The 19,321-nt window shown below is 37.3% G+C and overlaps 1 protein-coding gene and 1 long non-coding RNA gene across 3 annotated transcripts; both read right to left on the bottom strand.

The window, feature by feature from the left end:
- Positions 1-761: 761 nt before the first annotated feature.
- LOC131253347 (ERBB-3 BINDING PROTEIN 1) lies at positions 762-17,401 on the bottom strand. 2 transcript variants are annotated; one of them, XM_058254316.1, is made up of 10 exons: positions 17,245-17,401; positions 16,965-17,074; positions 16,672-16,756; positions 16,048-16,197; positions 15,796-15,949; positions 7,122-7,337; positions 6,883-7,019; positions 6,693-6,784; positions 5,723-5,905; positions 762-1,045 (listed from the first exon to the last, which is right to left on the bottom strand). In XM_058254316.1, the coding sequence occupies exons 2-10, from the start codon at positions 17,056-17,058 to the stop codon at positions 978-980; spliced, it is 1,179 nt and encodes a 392-aa protein (XP_058110299.1). In that variant the 5' UTR covers positions 17,059-17,074; positions 17,245-17,401; the 3' UTR covers positions 762-977. The 2 variants fall into 2 exon arrangements, with proteins under 2 accessions (XP_058110299.1, XP_058110300.1); XM_058254317.1 differs by having other exon boundaries at positions 16,965-17,127; positions 17,245-17,389.
- LOC131253349 (uncharacterized) lies at positions 13,924-15,113 on the bottom strand. The gene is made up of 2 exons (XR_009175103.1): positions 14,472-15,113; positions 13,924-14,037 (listed from the first exon to the last, which is right to left on the bottom strand). It is a non-coding gene; the product is annotated as an uncharacterized LOC131253349 (long non-coding RNA).
- Positions 17,402-19,321: the final 1,920 nt, after the last annotated feature.

Below are 19,321 nucleotides of genomic sequence, written 5' to 3'. Positions count from 1 at the left end.
CTGCAGTCCTCAATAGAGTGAAATGGCAGAATAGGATTTATGTGGCCAATTCCAATTAATTGGGATAAGGCTTGATGATGATCTGAGCAGTCCTATATATACAAAGATGAACTAATAGTTCAACGGTTACCTATTTGGAAAAGGTAAAAAGGGTTTTAATATTAGATAACAGGCATGACATCACCACAGGCAGTAATACCATAAGTACAAGATCTGAATCATCCAGTGCTCTCTGCTATGGATGGGCCATAAACAAAATAACTACCAATAACAATAACAATAATCATTATTATTATAATAACTAATGATAATAATCATGATATGATGATGACAAACAACAACAATAAATGAGATCCTCACAAAACACATGAATTCTAGCTATTGAATGTGAAGCATTGGTCAGGACTTCTTTCAATGATCAGTCGGACCAAATAGAATGGTCAGATCCACATAACCATCAGGGTGAACCCCATCCACGGCAGGGCCCTACAAGATGAATGGCCCAGAACTAGTACAGGTGTAACATGAGACACAGAATCCCATGCCAAATTTTAAAGACAAAAATCAAGTCCAACATGGTTGCTTCTTCCTCCTGGAAAACGTTTGCTTGCTTTCATTTTTATCAGTACAAGCAGGCATTCTTATGGAATTGTCATTTAAAAGAGTTGTCCTCAAATCCAAGTTTATCATCTATCCCCTTACCATGTTTTGTAAAGGCCTTTTCCCTACTGATTACCTCTGGAATTTAACGCCAAAACATATCTCGAAAACAAACTGCATTTTTTTTTGCTTTCCCGTCTATAATAATATTATAATAGAGAGATATTAAAGACACGCTCAAACCAGGGAAAGCATTCATGGGATTCTGAGGGGGATATGCACGGATTGGCGCTTACATGGAAACAGCTGCGCTTAGTGTGAGTAAAGGTCCCTAAACAAAGCAATACAAGAAAATCATCAAAATTGGAAAGAAAACCTCATTCTTGAGCAGCACCATTCGATGTTGTATCCATAGGCTCAGCTTCTGCTGAATCACCCTTCTTACCTGCAATGGGAAGATACGTTGCAGTAAATGCATTGATATACAGATGTGTAATGAAAAATTCAAGAAGATGAGAATGCAAAAATGATCAGCCAACAAGCAGCATCCCATGCAGGTCAACATTACTTTTAGTTATCCAACCCATTCATCTGGTGGGCCTTAACACCAATGGGCAAGCCAACAAAAAGATCATGGCTGACCTTCCTGGCCAAGTAATTGTTGGCCTGCAAATGGATGGTTGAAAATAACTCCTGAACAGTTAAAAATGTATCCACATTCATCATACCCAACCAAATGAGTAAGTCAGCCTTATTTTTTGGACCAGGCATCTACAAAGAGTGGCGCAGCTGATGAACAGAGAATCCTACATTGGCATAAGTAGCCCTAGAAGGTACTGCATATGGATCACATTACATTGTTTTATGAAGGAGATTTTTAATCCATCAGATGAAAAAATGTGAGGAACGTTGAGTCCCATATCTAACAAATATTCGAGCATTGTATGATACCTCTTCCACCCATTGGTTCTTTACCCCCGAGTCATTTTGGTCTTACAACTTCAGATTTTTTTTTCTTACTTATATAAATAAAAAAGGAAAAGAAAAATGAAAATAGAAGGTGATCAGAAAAGGAGAACGAAGATCCAAAATTAATGTGGAAAGTCCACAAGAAGGCACCTGGCTAACGGAAGTTTATGTTTCCAATCCTAACAAAACTTTATGCTTCCATTGTTAGTGTTGAGTGCCTTGGAAAGCCAATGATGATCTTGACCACTGATCATGATGACCATAGGTTCTGTGTGGACATGTGATTAATACCATAATTAATGGATATACCTTAACCATTTATGCATGTATGGGTTAAAAGAGAGGCTTTCTTTTGTTGTCCTTGGGAACTTGAGTTGGGACACAACGGCCACTGGCCAAGAGAGTTACATTCCATAGATCTCAGCACGGTATTAATCCATAACCACCTAGTAGGGGTTTTAGGATGACATTGTGATTATTCTTATGCGGTCATCCTGTGTGAGGGTGGCGATGGAGAGTTAGGATGGAAAGTCTCCACCATCGGTCTCAACAAAGACTTGGTGCCTTTTGCCCTGCCCCATATAGGAGTGTAAGGGCCCATTCATTAGGGATCTTCTTATTAGACCATTTGGACACTTGAATTAGAGGATCGCTTCAAGTCTTTAGATCAGGAGATCCATCATTTTCTGGTCCAGATCAACTAGTGTATATAACAACTTTAACTAATCCTCAAGGGCCTGTTTGGGAGAATGATTTGGAACCCCCTGGATTTGAAATCCTCCCGTTGTGTTTGGCACCCTGGATTCAGAATCCCTTGTATTCCAAAAGTAGCTATGCATAGTATATTTACAGGGGTTTGAACTTAATTACTAAATCAACTTTAATATCTCTAATTAGTGTACATATGTAATGTTTGACTCAATGGCTATAATAAGCCGATTGAAACATTTACTTTGCCCGAAAATGATGAAATTCCAAGTCTCGGATGGCACACAAGCACAAGGTCACATTCAAGTGCCTAACCAACGACTTTTAACCGATGATTTACATAGACAATGTTTGGACGGCGCAGATCATCATATTAAAGTAATTATAGTGATGCAATTGATAATCTATTTGTTTTGGGATATCATCAATGGGACATGTGCCCAATAGATTAATAACCTAGTGACACATGCAACTCTTGGAAGGATTTTAGATGTAATCCAAGCTTTCACCTTGATGTGCATTATTGGATGGCTCTCATTGCACATGCCCCAGCCCTATTATATGGGATGTGTGATGGCTCTTTGCTTCTACATCTGAGATAAATCGTGATGAGATTTCCTTTGGAGGATCAGCATAAGATATCTACAATTGGTTTGAAATTTAGGGTCTCACATGCATTCTACATGGGGATCCTAAGGCCCATCTACATGGGGATCTCGAGGCACATCTAAAATCAATTGTTTTTTTTTTGTACGTTTATGCTTCCGTTTTGCTTCTAAAATCCTAACAGAACTGGCATCAAAGCAGTCCCATCATAAATAAATATTGAACCCTTCATTTAATCGTGTTGATATGTATGTCCATTCGAACTTACAATCGGACATATTGAAGGGGTGTTCCCTTACGAACGTGTGCTCCAAATTTGGGCCCAAAAGAACATACGGATTGGGAGTTCAAATCGATTTGATACCCTGCATCTCCAATGGTGGTAATTGAATCTATGGTTAATTTGGGCACATTGAGAATTTCTTTTCATTATTCTTCTTTGTGATTGTTGTGGGAAGATAACAACTTTTATGTGGTTCAAATCAATGGATGATCATGTTTTTATTTCTCTGTTTGGAAATTTTATGTTTAAATGGATGTAAAGGGATCAGTCTGTAAGGCCACCTCCCAATTTCAATCAGGTTGTATTGTTCCAATTTTGATAGATTATGATGAATATAGCACCTTACGTGACCCAAATTAGTCAAGACCATGTTTGTTGCTAGATCTAAGTCTTGCAATTCAAGCCATTTCATCGAGGTCCAAGTCAACACGGCACATACACCACAGAGAGGAGATGTCAGTTGCACAATAAGGGACAAGAAGATGATAATGAACATAAGAATATGCCAGAAGATGAACAGCTAGGATCTTCAAATTGGGGCCCACATTGATGGGCACCCACAAGACGGTTGCATGAAGTGTCCATAGGAACAATAACAATTGGAGTCTCTCTCTCTCTCTCCCCTCTCTCCCCCCTATAATTTTCCATATGCAAAATATTGGTATCATGTTACGTATTGCATCCTCGGGATACAGATACATATCAGTTATCGCACGGGATATATCGTTTGTAACGAGTAAATAATCGCACTTTTTGGGAAACATTGGGAAATTTGTTGAAATTTTCAATGAAACTTCAGGGATTGTTAAAAAAAAAAAAAAAAAAGACCTCAATACACACTTTTAAATCATAACATCTCAAAAAAAAAAAAAAAAAAAAAAAGTGCACATAATAGGTTTCCTTTGTATAGAGTCCAAAGCTATACGTTCTATACGTTGTCTGACTGAACTAATGCAACTATATTCAAATTAAATGCAAAACATTTAGAGTGTAAGTGATGATCATTTCTTCAAATACTCCTAAATACTTCAAAATTAGTCTCAATTGAGAGCTGGTTGAAGGAAATTTTCAAAAATAAAATATTTTTTTAATAATTTTAATTAAAAAACATTTTTTGTTTTTTTTCAAAAACTGAAAAGGACTTCACAAATCAGTAGATAAGCCCTCGTACATGCTTGATTTCACGTTTGGAGTGCAACATTGCAAGCAATTTGGAAGAAATTTAGGAAATTCTGAATTTTCCCCAAAGAGACCACTTTCACTCAAATTTCAAAATTTGAATGTATGCGATGATCATTACATCAAATACTCGTATATACTTCAAAATTAGTCTCAATTCCAGCTGGTTGAAGGAAATTTTCTAAAAAAACAAGGAGAACATAATGAATCAATGGATATGGAAATTAAAGCTCCAACTCCATGATTTTTCATATAAAACATGAAGAACCAATGGATTTGTAGCCATTTGACACTGATTTAACATAATTTCAACAAAAAAAAAAAAAATGGAATTGAAAATTGAAAATGCTCACTAGATCAAACATGTGGGATATATCGGCACTACCTGTGCAATTCATATCTCATAGGTGGGATGCAAGATATATCGTGAGATATATCGGCCAATATCGTCAATATTTAAAACATTGCATATGACTCAAATTAGAAACCTTACAATTCAAGTTAAATAGAGAGGATTTTTTCACAAAAAAATTAGATTAAACCAGTTTCTCATCTTTTCCTAATTAGAAGTTTCATTGCACAAGGGTAGAGTTTTGTCTAAATTTAGAAATAAGCATAACAAGGAGAAAGAATAAAAAATGGAAAGGAGGAAATGAGAAGAGAAAATCTCTCCCTCTTGTGTCTGTATGGATGCATGTCCTAAGGAACGGGCGTCCATACAGCTGCCCTGTGGTCCCCACTTGGAAGATCAGAGACCATCTTCTCCTCATCCCATAATGTGCAACTAATATCTCCTCTCCACCATGTACGTGCCATATTGTCCTGGATTTTCTGAATGGATTGAATTAAAAGGCTTAGATCTAGCAATATAAGATCCCAACTAATCCACGTGAAGAGGGGAAGGTTGGCCTTATTTTTTTAGACCAGGCATCTACAGAGTGCTGCAGCTAATGAAGATAGAACCGTGCATGCATTTTGCTACATTGGCATATGTGCCTTAGCCATTCAGATTCTACTCGTAAAAATATATATTTATCCAACAGTCCATGTGCAATGGGCAAGGGTCTGCATATGGCTCACATCACATTGTTTTATTAAGGAGAATTTTAGTCCAGATGAAAGAATATGCTGAATGTTGGGTCCCACGTCGAAAAATTATCCTGTCCTGGTCAAGCATACCACTAAATTGAGTAGTCCACTATAATGATACCTCTTCCAAGTGTTGGTTCTTTACCCTAAGTCATTTTGGTCTTACAACTTCCGATTTTTCTTTTTTTAATGAATAAAAATAAAAGGAAAATAAAAAATGATTTAAAAAGGAGAACCAAGATTCAAAAATTAATGTGGAATTGAACTGCAAAGCCCACAAGAATGCACCTTTTTTCTTCTTGCCTCCACCTTTCTTCTTTGTCTTCGTGCCCAAAGCTAACCAGGCCTTAATCTCTGGGTCATCATCAATTGTCTTTGTAGGCTGCAACTCTTGCAAAGCATGGGACGTGATTCTGTCCGACCCATTTGGCATTAACAAAACTGTGAATTTGATATGAGCGACTAGGTCCCCTGCACCACCATCACACCATCAACTTCATTAAAACTCCCGCACTTCCTCAACATATATTCACCATCGACATTCAAAGAGACAAACAAAATGCCACAAAAAAGGACAGGGCAGGTAACTTCCCCATACATTTCACCAGATAATTCAGAATTAGTTTCTAAGTCTGAAAATAGTGAAATACGTTGAAATTTCATTTATTATAGATAGACATATATTGGTAGTTTCATTTTATTATAAATAGAGTAGCTGAGGAATTATATGATGTGGACCACATCTCTCTGCAGTATACATGGGTTTTCAATTCCGACAAGTGGGGCCAATGGTTCAGTTCCCTAATCTACACTTGGACCCTTAGACTTGCTTTGTTCCTCAGTGGATTAACTATGCTGAAAATCTTAACATTCCAATTCGTGTTCAATAGATGGCGAAGAACAGAAATACAATAGTCCACATTGAACTTAGAAGTGTTGCTAGGATCTTCTGATCTGGGAGTCTTTGCAGTCAACTCCATACCAAAAATCTGAATCATGAGCCTCACTTGTCAGAATTGAAACCCCCTGTATACTGTGCAAAGATGATCACAGCATATCCAATAATTTCTAAAGCAGCTATCACAAAACACACCAAAGCATATAATAAATGTCGCTAGTCAGGGGCCTCAAATATCAAATATCCAAGACATTCTCGAAGCCTCTCGTCAGTGAGATATGATGTTAAACATGACTCATTCTCATAACAAAAGAGTACAACAAAACAGATGGAAGGTTTGATTTATAAATCAGCACTTACCAGGCTTTTCATGCAGAACAGGGTATGGCTGCAAGAGGTCATGATTCACACATTCCACTAGACCCAACCGGGCGCGCTTCTCCTCGAGTGCCCTGAAAAGAGATTATTATTATGATTATTATATTATAAAAAAATATAAAACAAATCAGAAACCTTTAATGATTAATGTAATAGAGGACATGGACCAAACCTTGCAGTAAATGGCATAATCGGGAACTTCTGATTAATCTCGCTGAAGATAAACCTTGATGACTTCATTTTCAAGTGATAGTTTTTATCAACTGCTCTTTTATATATGGTTGTTTGCCTCTCATCCAACAACTTAGGCTGCAATTTTCACATTCATCACATACGTAACACAGCATTCATTGCATGGTTTAGAGAACTATTCATAGAAAATTTGATAGATGATGAATAAGTCATCCTCACCTTGCCATCACCTGTGCTGGTGACTATATCAATTGCATAGACTTCATTCTCCTCGAATTCTGCATCATCAACTCTGGTCTCGGGGCTGGTTACGCTCAGTATGACTTTGTTTCCGTCAATGACAAACTGTTTAAGCTGATGACTGAGCACACCTTCAACTATTTTGCAATCGTAGGCAGCAGCAACCTTTTGAATAGCTTCTGTTACATCTTTATTCTGCCATAATGTGACAAGGTTCGATAAGCAATCGATATTGATGGTAATCATCAAGTTGCAGCAAAAAAAAAAAGGACAGCGCAACATATACATTCACATGTGCATAAAATGATTGTATATCATACCGGTGAAACTCAAGCAAACATGCGCAAGGTGAAGTATGCAAGCGGGCTTGATGTATTGGTATGTGAAGAAAGATTGATTGTAATTCTTACAAGTGAAACTCAAGGAAACATAGTAAAGAATGTCCTGGGGTACACCTTTGAGAGATGAAAAGAAGTAGGTTGACGGTTAAAAGGAATGCAATTAGCACAAAAACTACGTTTTTTTACAACTACAAATTTATTGGGAAAAATGTGGAACCAATAATACAACACATAGCTATGCCCTCAGCAAGTAATCAATCAACTTGGTTGTATTGAGAGAAATTACACAGGAACAAATTAAGGCAGCAAAAGTGTGCAATGTTCCACACACCTCCAAAAGGTGCTCAGTGTACAGTTTCCAGAACCGAGCCAATGCTTGATCAAAACCCCACAAGCTCTTTTAACATATGGGTTGATGGGTTAATCTGCAAGTTCAATCAATTTCTGGCAAGAAAAGGTGCTGTTTATCGATCAACACAACATTACCGATCCCATCACCAGTGGAGCCAGGTATGATATGGGCAACAGGGAAAAGAGGAAATCAATAATCAATTGATCACCTCGGCAACACTGACTTACATTTTTTAACACTAATTTTTCAACACCAATGTTTTCATACGGACTTCTCATTGAACAATTACCAAATTTGAACCCCCTCTATATAGCCCTGTTAACTCAATTAATTCCTAAAGAGTACTTTAGATTCAGAAGAGCAAATGCTCGATCAGACCCTAGTCACCCCACAAAATCTTATCAAATTCTGGCAAGAGAAGTCTCTCTTTCTCAACAACAAAACATAAACAATCCTATCATCAGCGTAGCCAAGTATGATTTAAGAAACAGGGAAAGAGGAAATCAATAAGCAATTGATCGCATCAGCAAAGTTTCCTTCAGTTCAACAGTTGAATTTTTCAATTCCAATATATTCATATGGAACTTGTCATTGTCTAATTACCAAGTTTGAACTTCCTTTTTCCTAATTTTCTCCATAAATTTCTAAAAATGAGTACTTTAGTTTCAGAAAACAGATAAGAGAAGGTGTGAAACAGGCTGTTCACCTTGGCATATCAGTCTTCACTTATACTCTACTGTTTTGCATTCAAAATCTTGTTCTATCACAAATTTTCGGCATTGAATGCTATATATAAAGGCACAGAAACAATTTGTCAACATCGCTGATCCTAGCTATAAAGTTTCTGCCCACGAAACATCAATGTTACAAAATGGATGACCATTGTTATCAACTAATGAGAAAGGCCATTACTTAAAATAGCTATAATGGATGACCATTGTTATCAACTAATGGGAAAGGCCGTTACTTAAAATAGCTATAACTGTGCCAATCTTGAGTTCAGTCAGCGATGAGTGAAGAAAATCTTTAACTGGAAAAAGTAGTTTTTTTTGGAAGATTAAAAAAAAATCACCATTAAAGAGTAGCTATGTCCTTGGGCATTTAACATTAGAAGGAAAAATACATCCAAATGGTATGATTCTTTTTAACAATTTATTGGAAATATTAATCATATAACAAATTCATGTGGACAGGTTGACTTCATGGGTTTGCAAAGATCATGGTCGCTGGTGCCCATTACTGTTTGACACAGGCACACATGCCTGTACCAAAGTAGAATAGATAATTAATGACGAAACATCCTATGCTTGATGGAATATAAATTCTGAATCTTTTGAATTGATATATGGCGAAGCCCAAACCTTTCCTAAACAGGAAAGTCCAAGCACTTATCAACAATAATACCATGTGCATGTTAAGTGTTTTCATGGCGATTTTGGCGACCTGGTGGGCTGTTTGGATCGAAAGGAACAATTGGTGTCTTCGGAACGAGTCGAAGCCCCCCCTCTTAGTGTGCTCCTTTGTTAAGTGTTTCATTGCTGAATGGGCCTCCCATTTGGATGGGTTTAATGTTGATCTAGCGTTTCTTCAGGTTTCCTAGGATCTGATATCTCAGCAGTTCCCTTCCTCCTGTTTTTTTCTTCTTTTTACCTCTTAATACAAGTTACCTTTCAAAAAAAAAATACCATGTGCATGGAATAAACACAAAAACAAGTATTCCAATGCAACTCAAAACACATCAACAACCCCGAATAACATCAAAGAGAAATCCATACAGAAAAAAAAATATATAAGAACTAAAATTTTAAAGAGCTGTTATAGTCCAACAATAACATCCCATTAAGAGTTTCTTTTTTCTTTTTTGAAGGGCCCCATCAGAGTAACTATGACAAAAGCTTCACCTGGACATTAGTCCATCGCTTTTGATAAGTATTCATCATTTAGATAGCATTATTTTAACTCAAGAACATTAAATAAACACTTCATTGTTCATTTTAGAGATTACGTATTTTATTAAGGCAAAATAGAAGAAACATTCTCAATGCAGGTACATGCTCAATGTGAAGGCCTAGACACTACCCATGTGGGTGAAAGAAGTGTTTAGCCTACATGAAAGATCACAATCACATTAACCACAATTGAGACCTTCCAAGGCCCCAGAAACAGGGATGCGGGCAAAGAAATGCCATTCTTCGAGATTGAGATATGATGTGAGGCGGAAGTTGGAACCAATAAAAAAATAAGTAGTGTTCAGTTGCATGACAAAAGAGACATGCAGGCTTGTATAGTGTATACTTTAACAGAATTCAAATAAATTGCTGCAGAGGAAACAAAGGTGAGGCAAGAGCAGCAATGTGGGTTCAGTTGTGGGGATTAAAAAAAAAAAAGGTAGCAAATGAATAAAAGAACATATAGACAAACTAGCATTCTGACAAAAGAGGAACTATTTGTGTAGCCTTCCATATTGTGTAGAAGATGGAATACAAATAAGAATAAAGTGTCTCAGCATGCACAGTAAAAGAGAGAACTTCCAAAACCCACAAATTGAAGATGCATTTTGATGAAAAGTATGGTATCCCTGCTATGAGAACTTGCCATGTTGCAAAAGGAACAACAGTAAAACCTCTTGTTATCAAATAATAACAACAGGGACAACATTTTCTTGTGATGGAAATAATACAGAAACAATTTAAACTTGATTTCCTATCAGAGTAACTATGACAAAAGCATCACTTGGACATTCTTCCATTGCTTATGACCAGTTTTCCTCATTTAGAGAAATCATGTCCATCGGAAGAACCACAAAAAAAAAAAAAAAAAAAAAAAAAAAAAAAAAAAAAAAAAAATAAAAAGAACCAACGACAAATGGGCAACTTTTTTGTCAAATAATAATAACTGCAAAAACAATTAATGAGAGATAACAAACAATAAAAACAACAACAATAATAAAAGCATAGCATTGATCCATGCTCAAGGCAAGTCATCCTCGTTTAGCAAAACCCTATCTACTGAAACCATTCAATGTTCTTTTCCTAACATGAGCATTTTCCACGGCATTAGAAAGAACTGCAAAATGGCAAGCATTACTGAGAAACAGAAGCGATGCAATTTTCCATAGAACAATTTCAGCAACAGCCATGTTTTTCAATGAGTAATAACAAACTACAAAAGTAACAATCTCTATTATATACACAACAAGAAATAAGGACCAAAAAAAAAAACATTTTTATGGCAAAAAAAGACACTCGAAATTCATCATTCTGAAAAACTAAACCATGCAACCAAAGAGGACATGGAAGGGATTTTAACCAATTGAAAGGGCATTAGGGTAATTAGTATGGAGCTCTGTATTTAACACACAGAAGAGTTTGCTACAATCAAGGTGTTTCATAACAGTAATGGCCCCCACCATTGCCGTTATGATACGGGCTGTAACAGCCCCCATATTGGCCAGTACGGCTCTCTTTTTAAATTTATAAATAAATAAAAACTGTTGCGGGCACATTACAGCCTGGTTTTTTTTTTTTTTTGTAACGGCTGTTTCGGCTCCGTAACACGCAACGGTTATGACCATTAACAGTTTTGGAATACCTTGGCCACAATACATTCCAGCATATTCTTATAGGATACATCAGGATATAGCCATTGAATCTGGGGTCATGTTCATGATACAAACTGTTGATCTGATGAGAATACACATTGAGGGTGGTTGCTAGTTGCTACGAATATCTTCAAAATTGAATGATCCTAAAGTTTCAATATATAGCACACAAATAATGTTAAGGAAATAGTGCATACAAAAAGGATAGAGTTAAATGATCAAGAAGGGTTGAAATATTCCAATCTCAAATTTTTTTTATTTTTTGGCATATCCCCATTCCATGGTGTAGGCCATCTTACAAACAACTTAGATCATTCAAACATGAACCTAGATCCATGGCTTAGAACAAATTCTAATAAATACACACCCAAGAAAATTTCAAAAAAAAAAACACACCCAAGAAGCAGAATCCCATCCCTCGCGACTTGCAAACCACTTCCTCTCTCCACATGCATTGCATGTGCCAAGTTTCCATGACGGCCGTTACAAACCCATAACGTGTAACAGCTGCTACCGTTACCTTTACGTGAAGGCCTTTATGCTATGCCATGCCATGACGTACACCTTCCACTCTGAGAAATGCATAATGCATAACAGAACCATTATTTTCTATAAAATAGGCAACTACTATTTTCAGTTTCTTCAGAAACATGCACAATCATGATTTTTCAAGAACTGAATCTCTTTAGGACTGCCCATATCCTATTCAACCTCTAGAACAACTTAATATTATGGATTGTATGAAAGATAACAATAACCCATTCTCACAAATCACCTGAGCTGAACCATTCCTTGTAGTGCTATGACTAAAGAAAACTGTATTCGATTTTGAAATTCCCTCCTATAGTTTTCAGGAGGTGAAAAGAAATTCCACTTCATTTGTATTTGCTGCTCTCCTCTTATAATAGCATGATTGCTAAAACAATTTTTAAAAGAGAAAACAAGTTCCAATGTAAGGTATAATTGCCTTGGTGACAATATAAACATCCCCCAAATAATTACAAACAACACCAAGACAAGCAAAGAGAAGTCAAAACCAAAAGGGATGTTTTTTTGATAAATAATATCAAATACAACATTTAACATCATGATAGCCTTTCATGCGCTTACTTGGGAGTCAATTTTCATTATTCGCTTGCAACAGCCCAGCAAGCAGTTGCCCACCTTTCAACAATAACAATTAACCAAACATGTTTTCTCTATCAGAGTAACTATGACAAAAGCATCACTTGGACATTGATCCATAGCTTTCTTGATTTTTTCCTCATTTAGAGAAATCATGTCCACCCAAACCTACTCTAATCACATGAGAAAATTGCTAGACTAGAAGGAAAGTCTCTTTTCTAATAATGACAATAACAATGAAACTTCTATGTTCGATGCTTGCCTTATACTATTAATCTGGCACAACAATAATGATAAACAATAAGGATTAACCAAACATGTTTTCCTCTATCAGCGTAACTATGACAAAAGCATCACTTTACACTGATCCATAGCTTTAGCACATTTTTTCCTCATTCCAACAAGTTGTCTCCACTCAAACCCAATTCTAACAAGGTGGGAAAATGCTAGACTGGCAAAATGTGTTTTTTAATAATGAGTTAAAAGCAACTTCTATATCTGATCCTTCCCTTGTACTAGTCATCTAGCACAGTCAATCGACATGGAGAGATGTGAAGCAATATGCGGTAAAGGTTGAAATTCTTCTGTTACGAATGGATGTATAAATACTTCAAATTAAATTTCATTGCATGGTTGGAACTTGAAAACATTCTAACAAGTACAAATATGGTTAAATTTGCAATCTAATTAAAACAAAAGTCTGTAATAATAGCAAAAAAATGAGATTCCTAAACTTTTAGGGTTTTAGAATGCAAGGCTTGCCTCACAGTTACAATGAGGGGCCTTCTTTCCACTCGTTGGAAGGAATGCATGTGGCCCAGACCACTCGTCAGGCAGTAGTAATATACACTGTCAACATTACCTGGACTCAAAAATAATATTTGCTGACTGCTCAGGCAGATCACACTTGTATGAGAAAGAAAGGTGGTTAAAAGGAAAAGCTTTGCTTTCCAACTTCAATGTACATGCTTCACACACTTGATGAGAGTACTACCCTGATTTTTGGCATACAGCATGTCATAGTGTGCCCCTAATTTATACCCTGAATTTTGGTATATGGTAAGAGGGCAATGGTGCTGCTTAATGCTTGCCTTCCATCTTAGTGATGTAGAATTGGTGGATCATCAGCTTCTCCATTGCCCCTTCTCGTTGTGTGTTTGGTTCGCTAAGTTGTCTTCCTTTGGTGAATGATTGGTGATGCCATGCTCTATTGAAGGCCACTTCCTTTCCTGACATGCCAGCAGTTGTGGGAAGAAGAGTGGAGCTCGGTGGACGGTTTCCCCCTTGCTGTCCAATCTAGGGCAAAAGAAATGATTGGTGTTTTTGAAATAGGAATAGCTTCTTTTCTTTTTCTTCTTTTGGGGGGGTGGGGGCAAGTTAAATGGGTTCTATTATTAATCGGGACAGCAGTTTCTCTTTTGTTTATTGTTTCTCCCTTTTTGGTTCTGTTCTGTTGTTATCTTTTTGGTCTTTGGCCTTTTATAAGGTGCATTATCTTTCCCAAAAAAAAAAAAAAAACGTGCACTACATAATGAATGGCCCAGATTGATCCTATGCACACCACTTGGTAGTGGGAACTAGGAACTGCATGGGTACTGTGATGCAGGGCCCAGAGTTCTATGAGAGAGTTCTATGAGAACCCAAAATATTTACAGTCATTAAATACTCATTTAAATGGAGCAAACACCATAACAAGAATTCTCTCTATGGTAACCGATAGTATTACATGGACATTCATGGATATCCTGGTGGTAATTGTTACACATTAACGGCCTGTAACAGTCCATTACCTGGCCGAAACATGTTGCCAAAAATAAGGCCAAAACGTCCATTACAGCCCGTATCGTAACAAGAACAGCGGTGGCTGTAACTGTTATGGAACACATTGGTTCATTGCTTCACTTTATAACAATACAAATTGGATCAAACCATACAATGGATTTCTCTTGAATGATTTATCTCTTTATGCCAGCCTATTCATTCCAGTCAACCTCTAGGACCATACAAAAACAAAATCCAGTGATAAAAATTAAAATTTAAAATTTAAAAAGTTTGAATACAAGATACAAATTCCTTTAGCATATCAACCTTTCTTTTGAATACAAGATACAAATTTCTTTTGCATATCAACCTTTCTCAATCACTGAAGAAAAGAGCAACATTGTTAGGATCAGCTATCATCACACATGGTAGTTTCTTCAACTTATGAACAGTAACTGACACAATCCAAATGGAAATCAAACGCTCAATGGGATCCCGACCCTAATAGTTTTAGTTACAAATTTAGTTTATTGTCTTGTATCAATCAAAATATCCTATTGGATTAAACACCGCAACACTTGAAGATTAGAACCTTCAATGTTGATCCAAATCTTAAGATCAATTAATCACCAATTCAAGGAATCATCCCCACTCTGTCAAACCTAGGGCAATACAAATTTCACGAACTACATAGCTTTACTTTTGAGCTTCAAGAACTAATTCAGAATGGTGTAGCTTTCTTGTCACATAAATGATCAACTTCAATACTCACAAATCATTTGAAATAGTTGCAAGATAAAGCTCAAAAAAAAAAAAAAACATGATCTCTATCAGAGTAACTATGACAAAAGCCTCAAGTGGACATTCATCCATAGCTTAAGATCAATTATCATCATTTAAAGGAATCATGATTGTTAGGCTTAGATGATCAAGGATTTAAGAATAACTGATCTTTCCATGGCTTTTATAGCGACACGCATGAACAAAAAGCATGAAGAACCAATTGGTGTTAGTGGAACATGGTTGTAAAAATAGTCAGATACAACTTCAGGTTCATACTTTCACCAAAGTATGAAAGGGATTTCTTTTCTTGATTCCATTTTCTGTGGACTACTGGACCATTATACGCACCACAGCACATATCTAACCTACGAGCAAAATCGATATTTACAACATTGATGCAAGATTAAATTGGAGGTTTCACAATAATTGCACACAACAATATGAAGGGTTTAAAACCTTTCCGTGGGTCATTATGCTTGCTTCACTTGCTTTTATACTGAATAGGTTTGACATCCAAATAACAGAAAAATTGCCAATGCAGTGGGGAGATGAGTAAGTATCATTATGTATTCAGTCATGTACACACGTACAATCCTATCACATTGGGATTTTTTTCTCATCATAACATCAATACCTGTAAACAGAAGGCATCTATCAAAATCTAGTGCACCCAAAGACAGCAATTTGTACCTTTCTTCCTGGCCTCACAAGCCTCAAAGCAACTTCAGCAGCAGTGTTAGCAGCTGCAATAACATCAGCAGCCCTCCCAGTAACTGGCCCTTCCTGAAGGACATGGGTGTGGGCAACCACAGCGATGAATCCATCTATATGGCACCCCATATCTCTGCAATCCCATCAAGGAGAAAAAAAATTCCTCAGTAACTTTCAACTCACTGCCTCACAACAGAAATGCAATTAAAAATAGAAAGAGGAGAACCTCACATTTTCACAATATCATTCTCTTCCAAGACGGCTTCGTCGCTTGCGAGCGGGGAGAAATGGCACATAGTGTTATTGACTGATATGCATGTCGGGAAAGCCACACCCCTCTCAATCTTCTTCTTCGAGTTCTTATACATGTTCCCAGTTTGTCTATCCAGAAAGAACCATAGAAATTATAATCAATACAGCAACCCAAGATTGAAATGCCAGCTGCCAAACAGGCAGTTTATATGGGTTTCTAACATGTGCACTAGGCACAGATTGAACGGTCCAGACTAATCAGATGTTGCACAATAGCCTGAGTGGTCCAAACCATTCATCTGTGTCCATCCCACTCGTGTGTGCAAGAAGCCCAGATGGGGCCCCAACCTGAACGTGTTAAGGCCCGTTATAAATGGGTTACAAGTTACAACTAAATATTTTTCACAGATTGGATGAATCCTAACTATCCAACTGGTGGTTCATGTTTTGTCTTGAAGAATGATCATGACACACATCCTTTTTCAACCTCCATTGAGGGTAACCAATCAGACAATCAAGATCAACTAATTCCACAGTGGAACCCAATAAACAGTACAGACAAAACCCAATTATCAGGGAACATAAAATGAAATAAAAGCTCACTCTCTGATGAAGGCATCTCCCTTCTCACACACGTCTACGATCTTAGCCTTCGATTTGCACCCTGACAACACAAGTTGCAATGCCTCTGCGTGATGCCAAAAAAAAAAAAAAAAATCACATTTCAATATTATCAGAAAGATTATAGATACGGGGACGACAACAAAAAGGCGATTTTTCTTCAATTCTGAAAAACATTCTAGGGTTTTGTATCTTCTAAAAAACCAGAAACCAAAAAACAAAAGAGAAAAAACGAGAGATAGAAAGAAAGGGAGGAGAAGGAGAGAGAGAGATACTGTTGAGGATTTCAGCAGCGCTTTTGTATTTGGTAACGACTTCAGGAGAAGTGAGATCGAGCTCTTTCTCCTCTTTCGTTTCCTCGTCCGACATCCTTACAAAGACGACGCTGCAAGAACAGGAGGATAGAGAGCTAGGGTTTCAGACAGAAGATCCAAACCCCTAGAATTGAGAGAGAGAGCTAGAGTTTTCAGACAGAAAATCCAAACCCTAGAAATGAGAAAGAGCTAGGGTTTTCAGACAGAAGATCCAAACCCTAGAAGAGAGAGGATTATATACCGTTAGTAGAAAGATCGGAAGAAGACAATCGAAATGGAACAAGGATTTGAAGTGGGAGATAGTACACGGAGATTGGGTGTATGCGCTCTCTCAGTGGGAGGAGAGAAGTGAGTCCTCCAGTTGGCGAAAGAGAGGAGGCGTTTAGGGCATCATCGCTTCATTTCATATTTATAGAAAAGGGATGTTGCCACGTAAGCGGAAATCTTTCTTATCAGAAGTCGCGCCACGTGTCAGGCTGGAGCACGTGATGGATTTGGTCCGGGAGACACGTGGGATTCATGTGCGTCAATCTCAACCGTCTAAATACCGGAATGTGGGAATCCATCCTGGGTGTTTCACATGGTGAAAATCAGATTGATCTGCTAGGAGTGGATGTAGTTAGCTTGAGATTTGAGCTGTTGAAAGTTTTCAAATTAACCGTCCATTTTACAGCACAGTGATCTAGAACTTAGGATAGTTTTTCTCACTTTGATTTTAGGTTACAGCTTAACTAAAACGGTGGTCCACGCTATTTGGACGGCTTGGATTGATGCACCTCCATGCCAGGCTGCCTATAGTGGAATGGCAAATTTATTAAACTGTTCTTTTGGTTCTTTATTGTTTTTTCTGCCACCAGGTGCAAGGCGTACTTTCCTTCCAAGGTCAACAAATTTTCCAGAATTATTTGATACTCTGATACGCGTGATGTTTCATACGCAGGCACTTAAAAAGTTACATTAGATACACTAATTAATTAAAATTAGACCGATTATGGAAATAGTCACTAACTTTCCTTGAATCGAAACCATCCTAACCTTTTATTCCTCCCGTTTATTAAATGAAATAATATCTATAGACACTGTTTTAAACGGAAATAAAATCATCTTTCCTTGACTTAGAAATCATTAAATTCAAACGGTTAAAATGGAAAATATCATCGGCATGTCCTAGGAATAACTAATGGGTCAGATTGGCATATCACTAACCCAACAGACCTGATCTAACCAAATTGACCAAACCCTCTTGAAACCCTGACATGAATTTCTGTGAAAAAAAAATGCTTAGGATCAACCCAATAAACATTGAAGATCTAAGCGGGTTAAGTCAAAATGGTCGCCTTGCCACCACCTCTCGAAGACAACCACTAAAATCCATCGGCCAATATCAAATCTAATAAAATTATATCACGGCCATTCATCCGGCCACCAAAAACCTCAAAAACTATTTGTACATAGTAACTAAAGTGCAGAAAATAACAAAGGATACCTTTTCCAAGCATCGGTTTCCTTTATACTCAGTCTCCCCCATATAACATTGGTGTTAAGGTGTGAAAGATTATATTTATAAGTTACGTTGAGATCGAGATTAGTACGATTGCTCTTATACATAAGATAGCTGTAGACACCGCTTAAATAACAGAGACACTACTCTGGAACTAGGGTTATAAATGGGTCGGCGGACTCGATAGCGTACCTAGACTCAACCTGTTTGTTAAATGGTACGGTTATAGGTCAAAGAATAAAACTAGTTGCTAAATAGGTATGGATATGGTTTCCTTTATAATGGGTCTGACCTGAATCAACTAGAACTCATTTAGTAAATAGGCGGGTATGGTCTATATTGCAAGGGACCCATCTGGACCCATACTCGTCTAGACTCGATTTAAAACCCGGTAAAAATGCTTGCATACATTGACAAAAACATGAAAAAATGAGAGATCCACCCCATATCCGGTAGAAAATACAGGTCGCTATAGAATCTGAATCGACGCACTGAAAATAGTGGGATTAGTGAATTAGAATGTATGCGGATTGCATGTGAAAGGCTTTTGCAAGAAGTTCATGTGCTGAGATGGTTCAAGGTCTAGATATTCCTTAACCATACCAATCAGACCCGACCCATTTATAAATGGATATGGGTGGATCTCCCCCTTACCAGACCCGGACCCATTTATAAATGGGTCTAATGGTGTAACACCCTAGTTCTCAAAACCCGATGATAGCCGCTCCTCATTGAGAACCCGAATATTACGTTATGAAGTGGACTAACATACATCTAAATAGCGGCAAATTTCATAATATGAAGTAAGACAACATTG

This window comes from Magnolia sinica, chromosome 8 (assembly GCF_029962835.1).
Source record: "Magnolia sinica isolate HGM2019 chromosome 8, MsV1, whole genome shotgun sequence".
In the NCBI taxonomy this organism is placed as follows: domain Eukaryota; kingdom Viridiplantae; phylum Streptophyta; class Magnoliopsida; order Magnoliales; family Magnoliaceae; genus Magnolia; species Magnolia sinica.
Note: the sequence above shows the minus strand (reverse complement) of the source record. Positions and strands in the feature narration are given on the sequence as shown.

Excerpts from the sequence above, each read along its gene's own strand:
- LOC131253347 (XM_058254316.1), bottom strand. The coding sequence starts at position 17,058 with ATGTCGGACGAGGAAACGAAAGAGGAGAAAGAGCTCGATCTCACTTCT. Across the intron at positions 16,757-16,964 it reads CGCTGCTGAAATCCTCAACA|AGGCATTGCAACTTGTGTTG; the intron begins GTATCTCTCTCT and ends GGCATCACGCAG. Across the intron at positions 1,046-5,722 it reads TGGAGGCAAGAAGAAAAAAG|GTAAGAAGGGTGATTCAGCA; the intron begins GTGCATTCTTGT and ends TTCCCATTGCAG.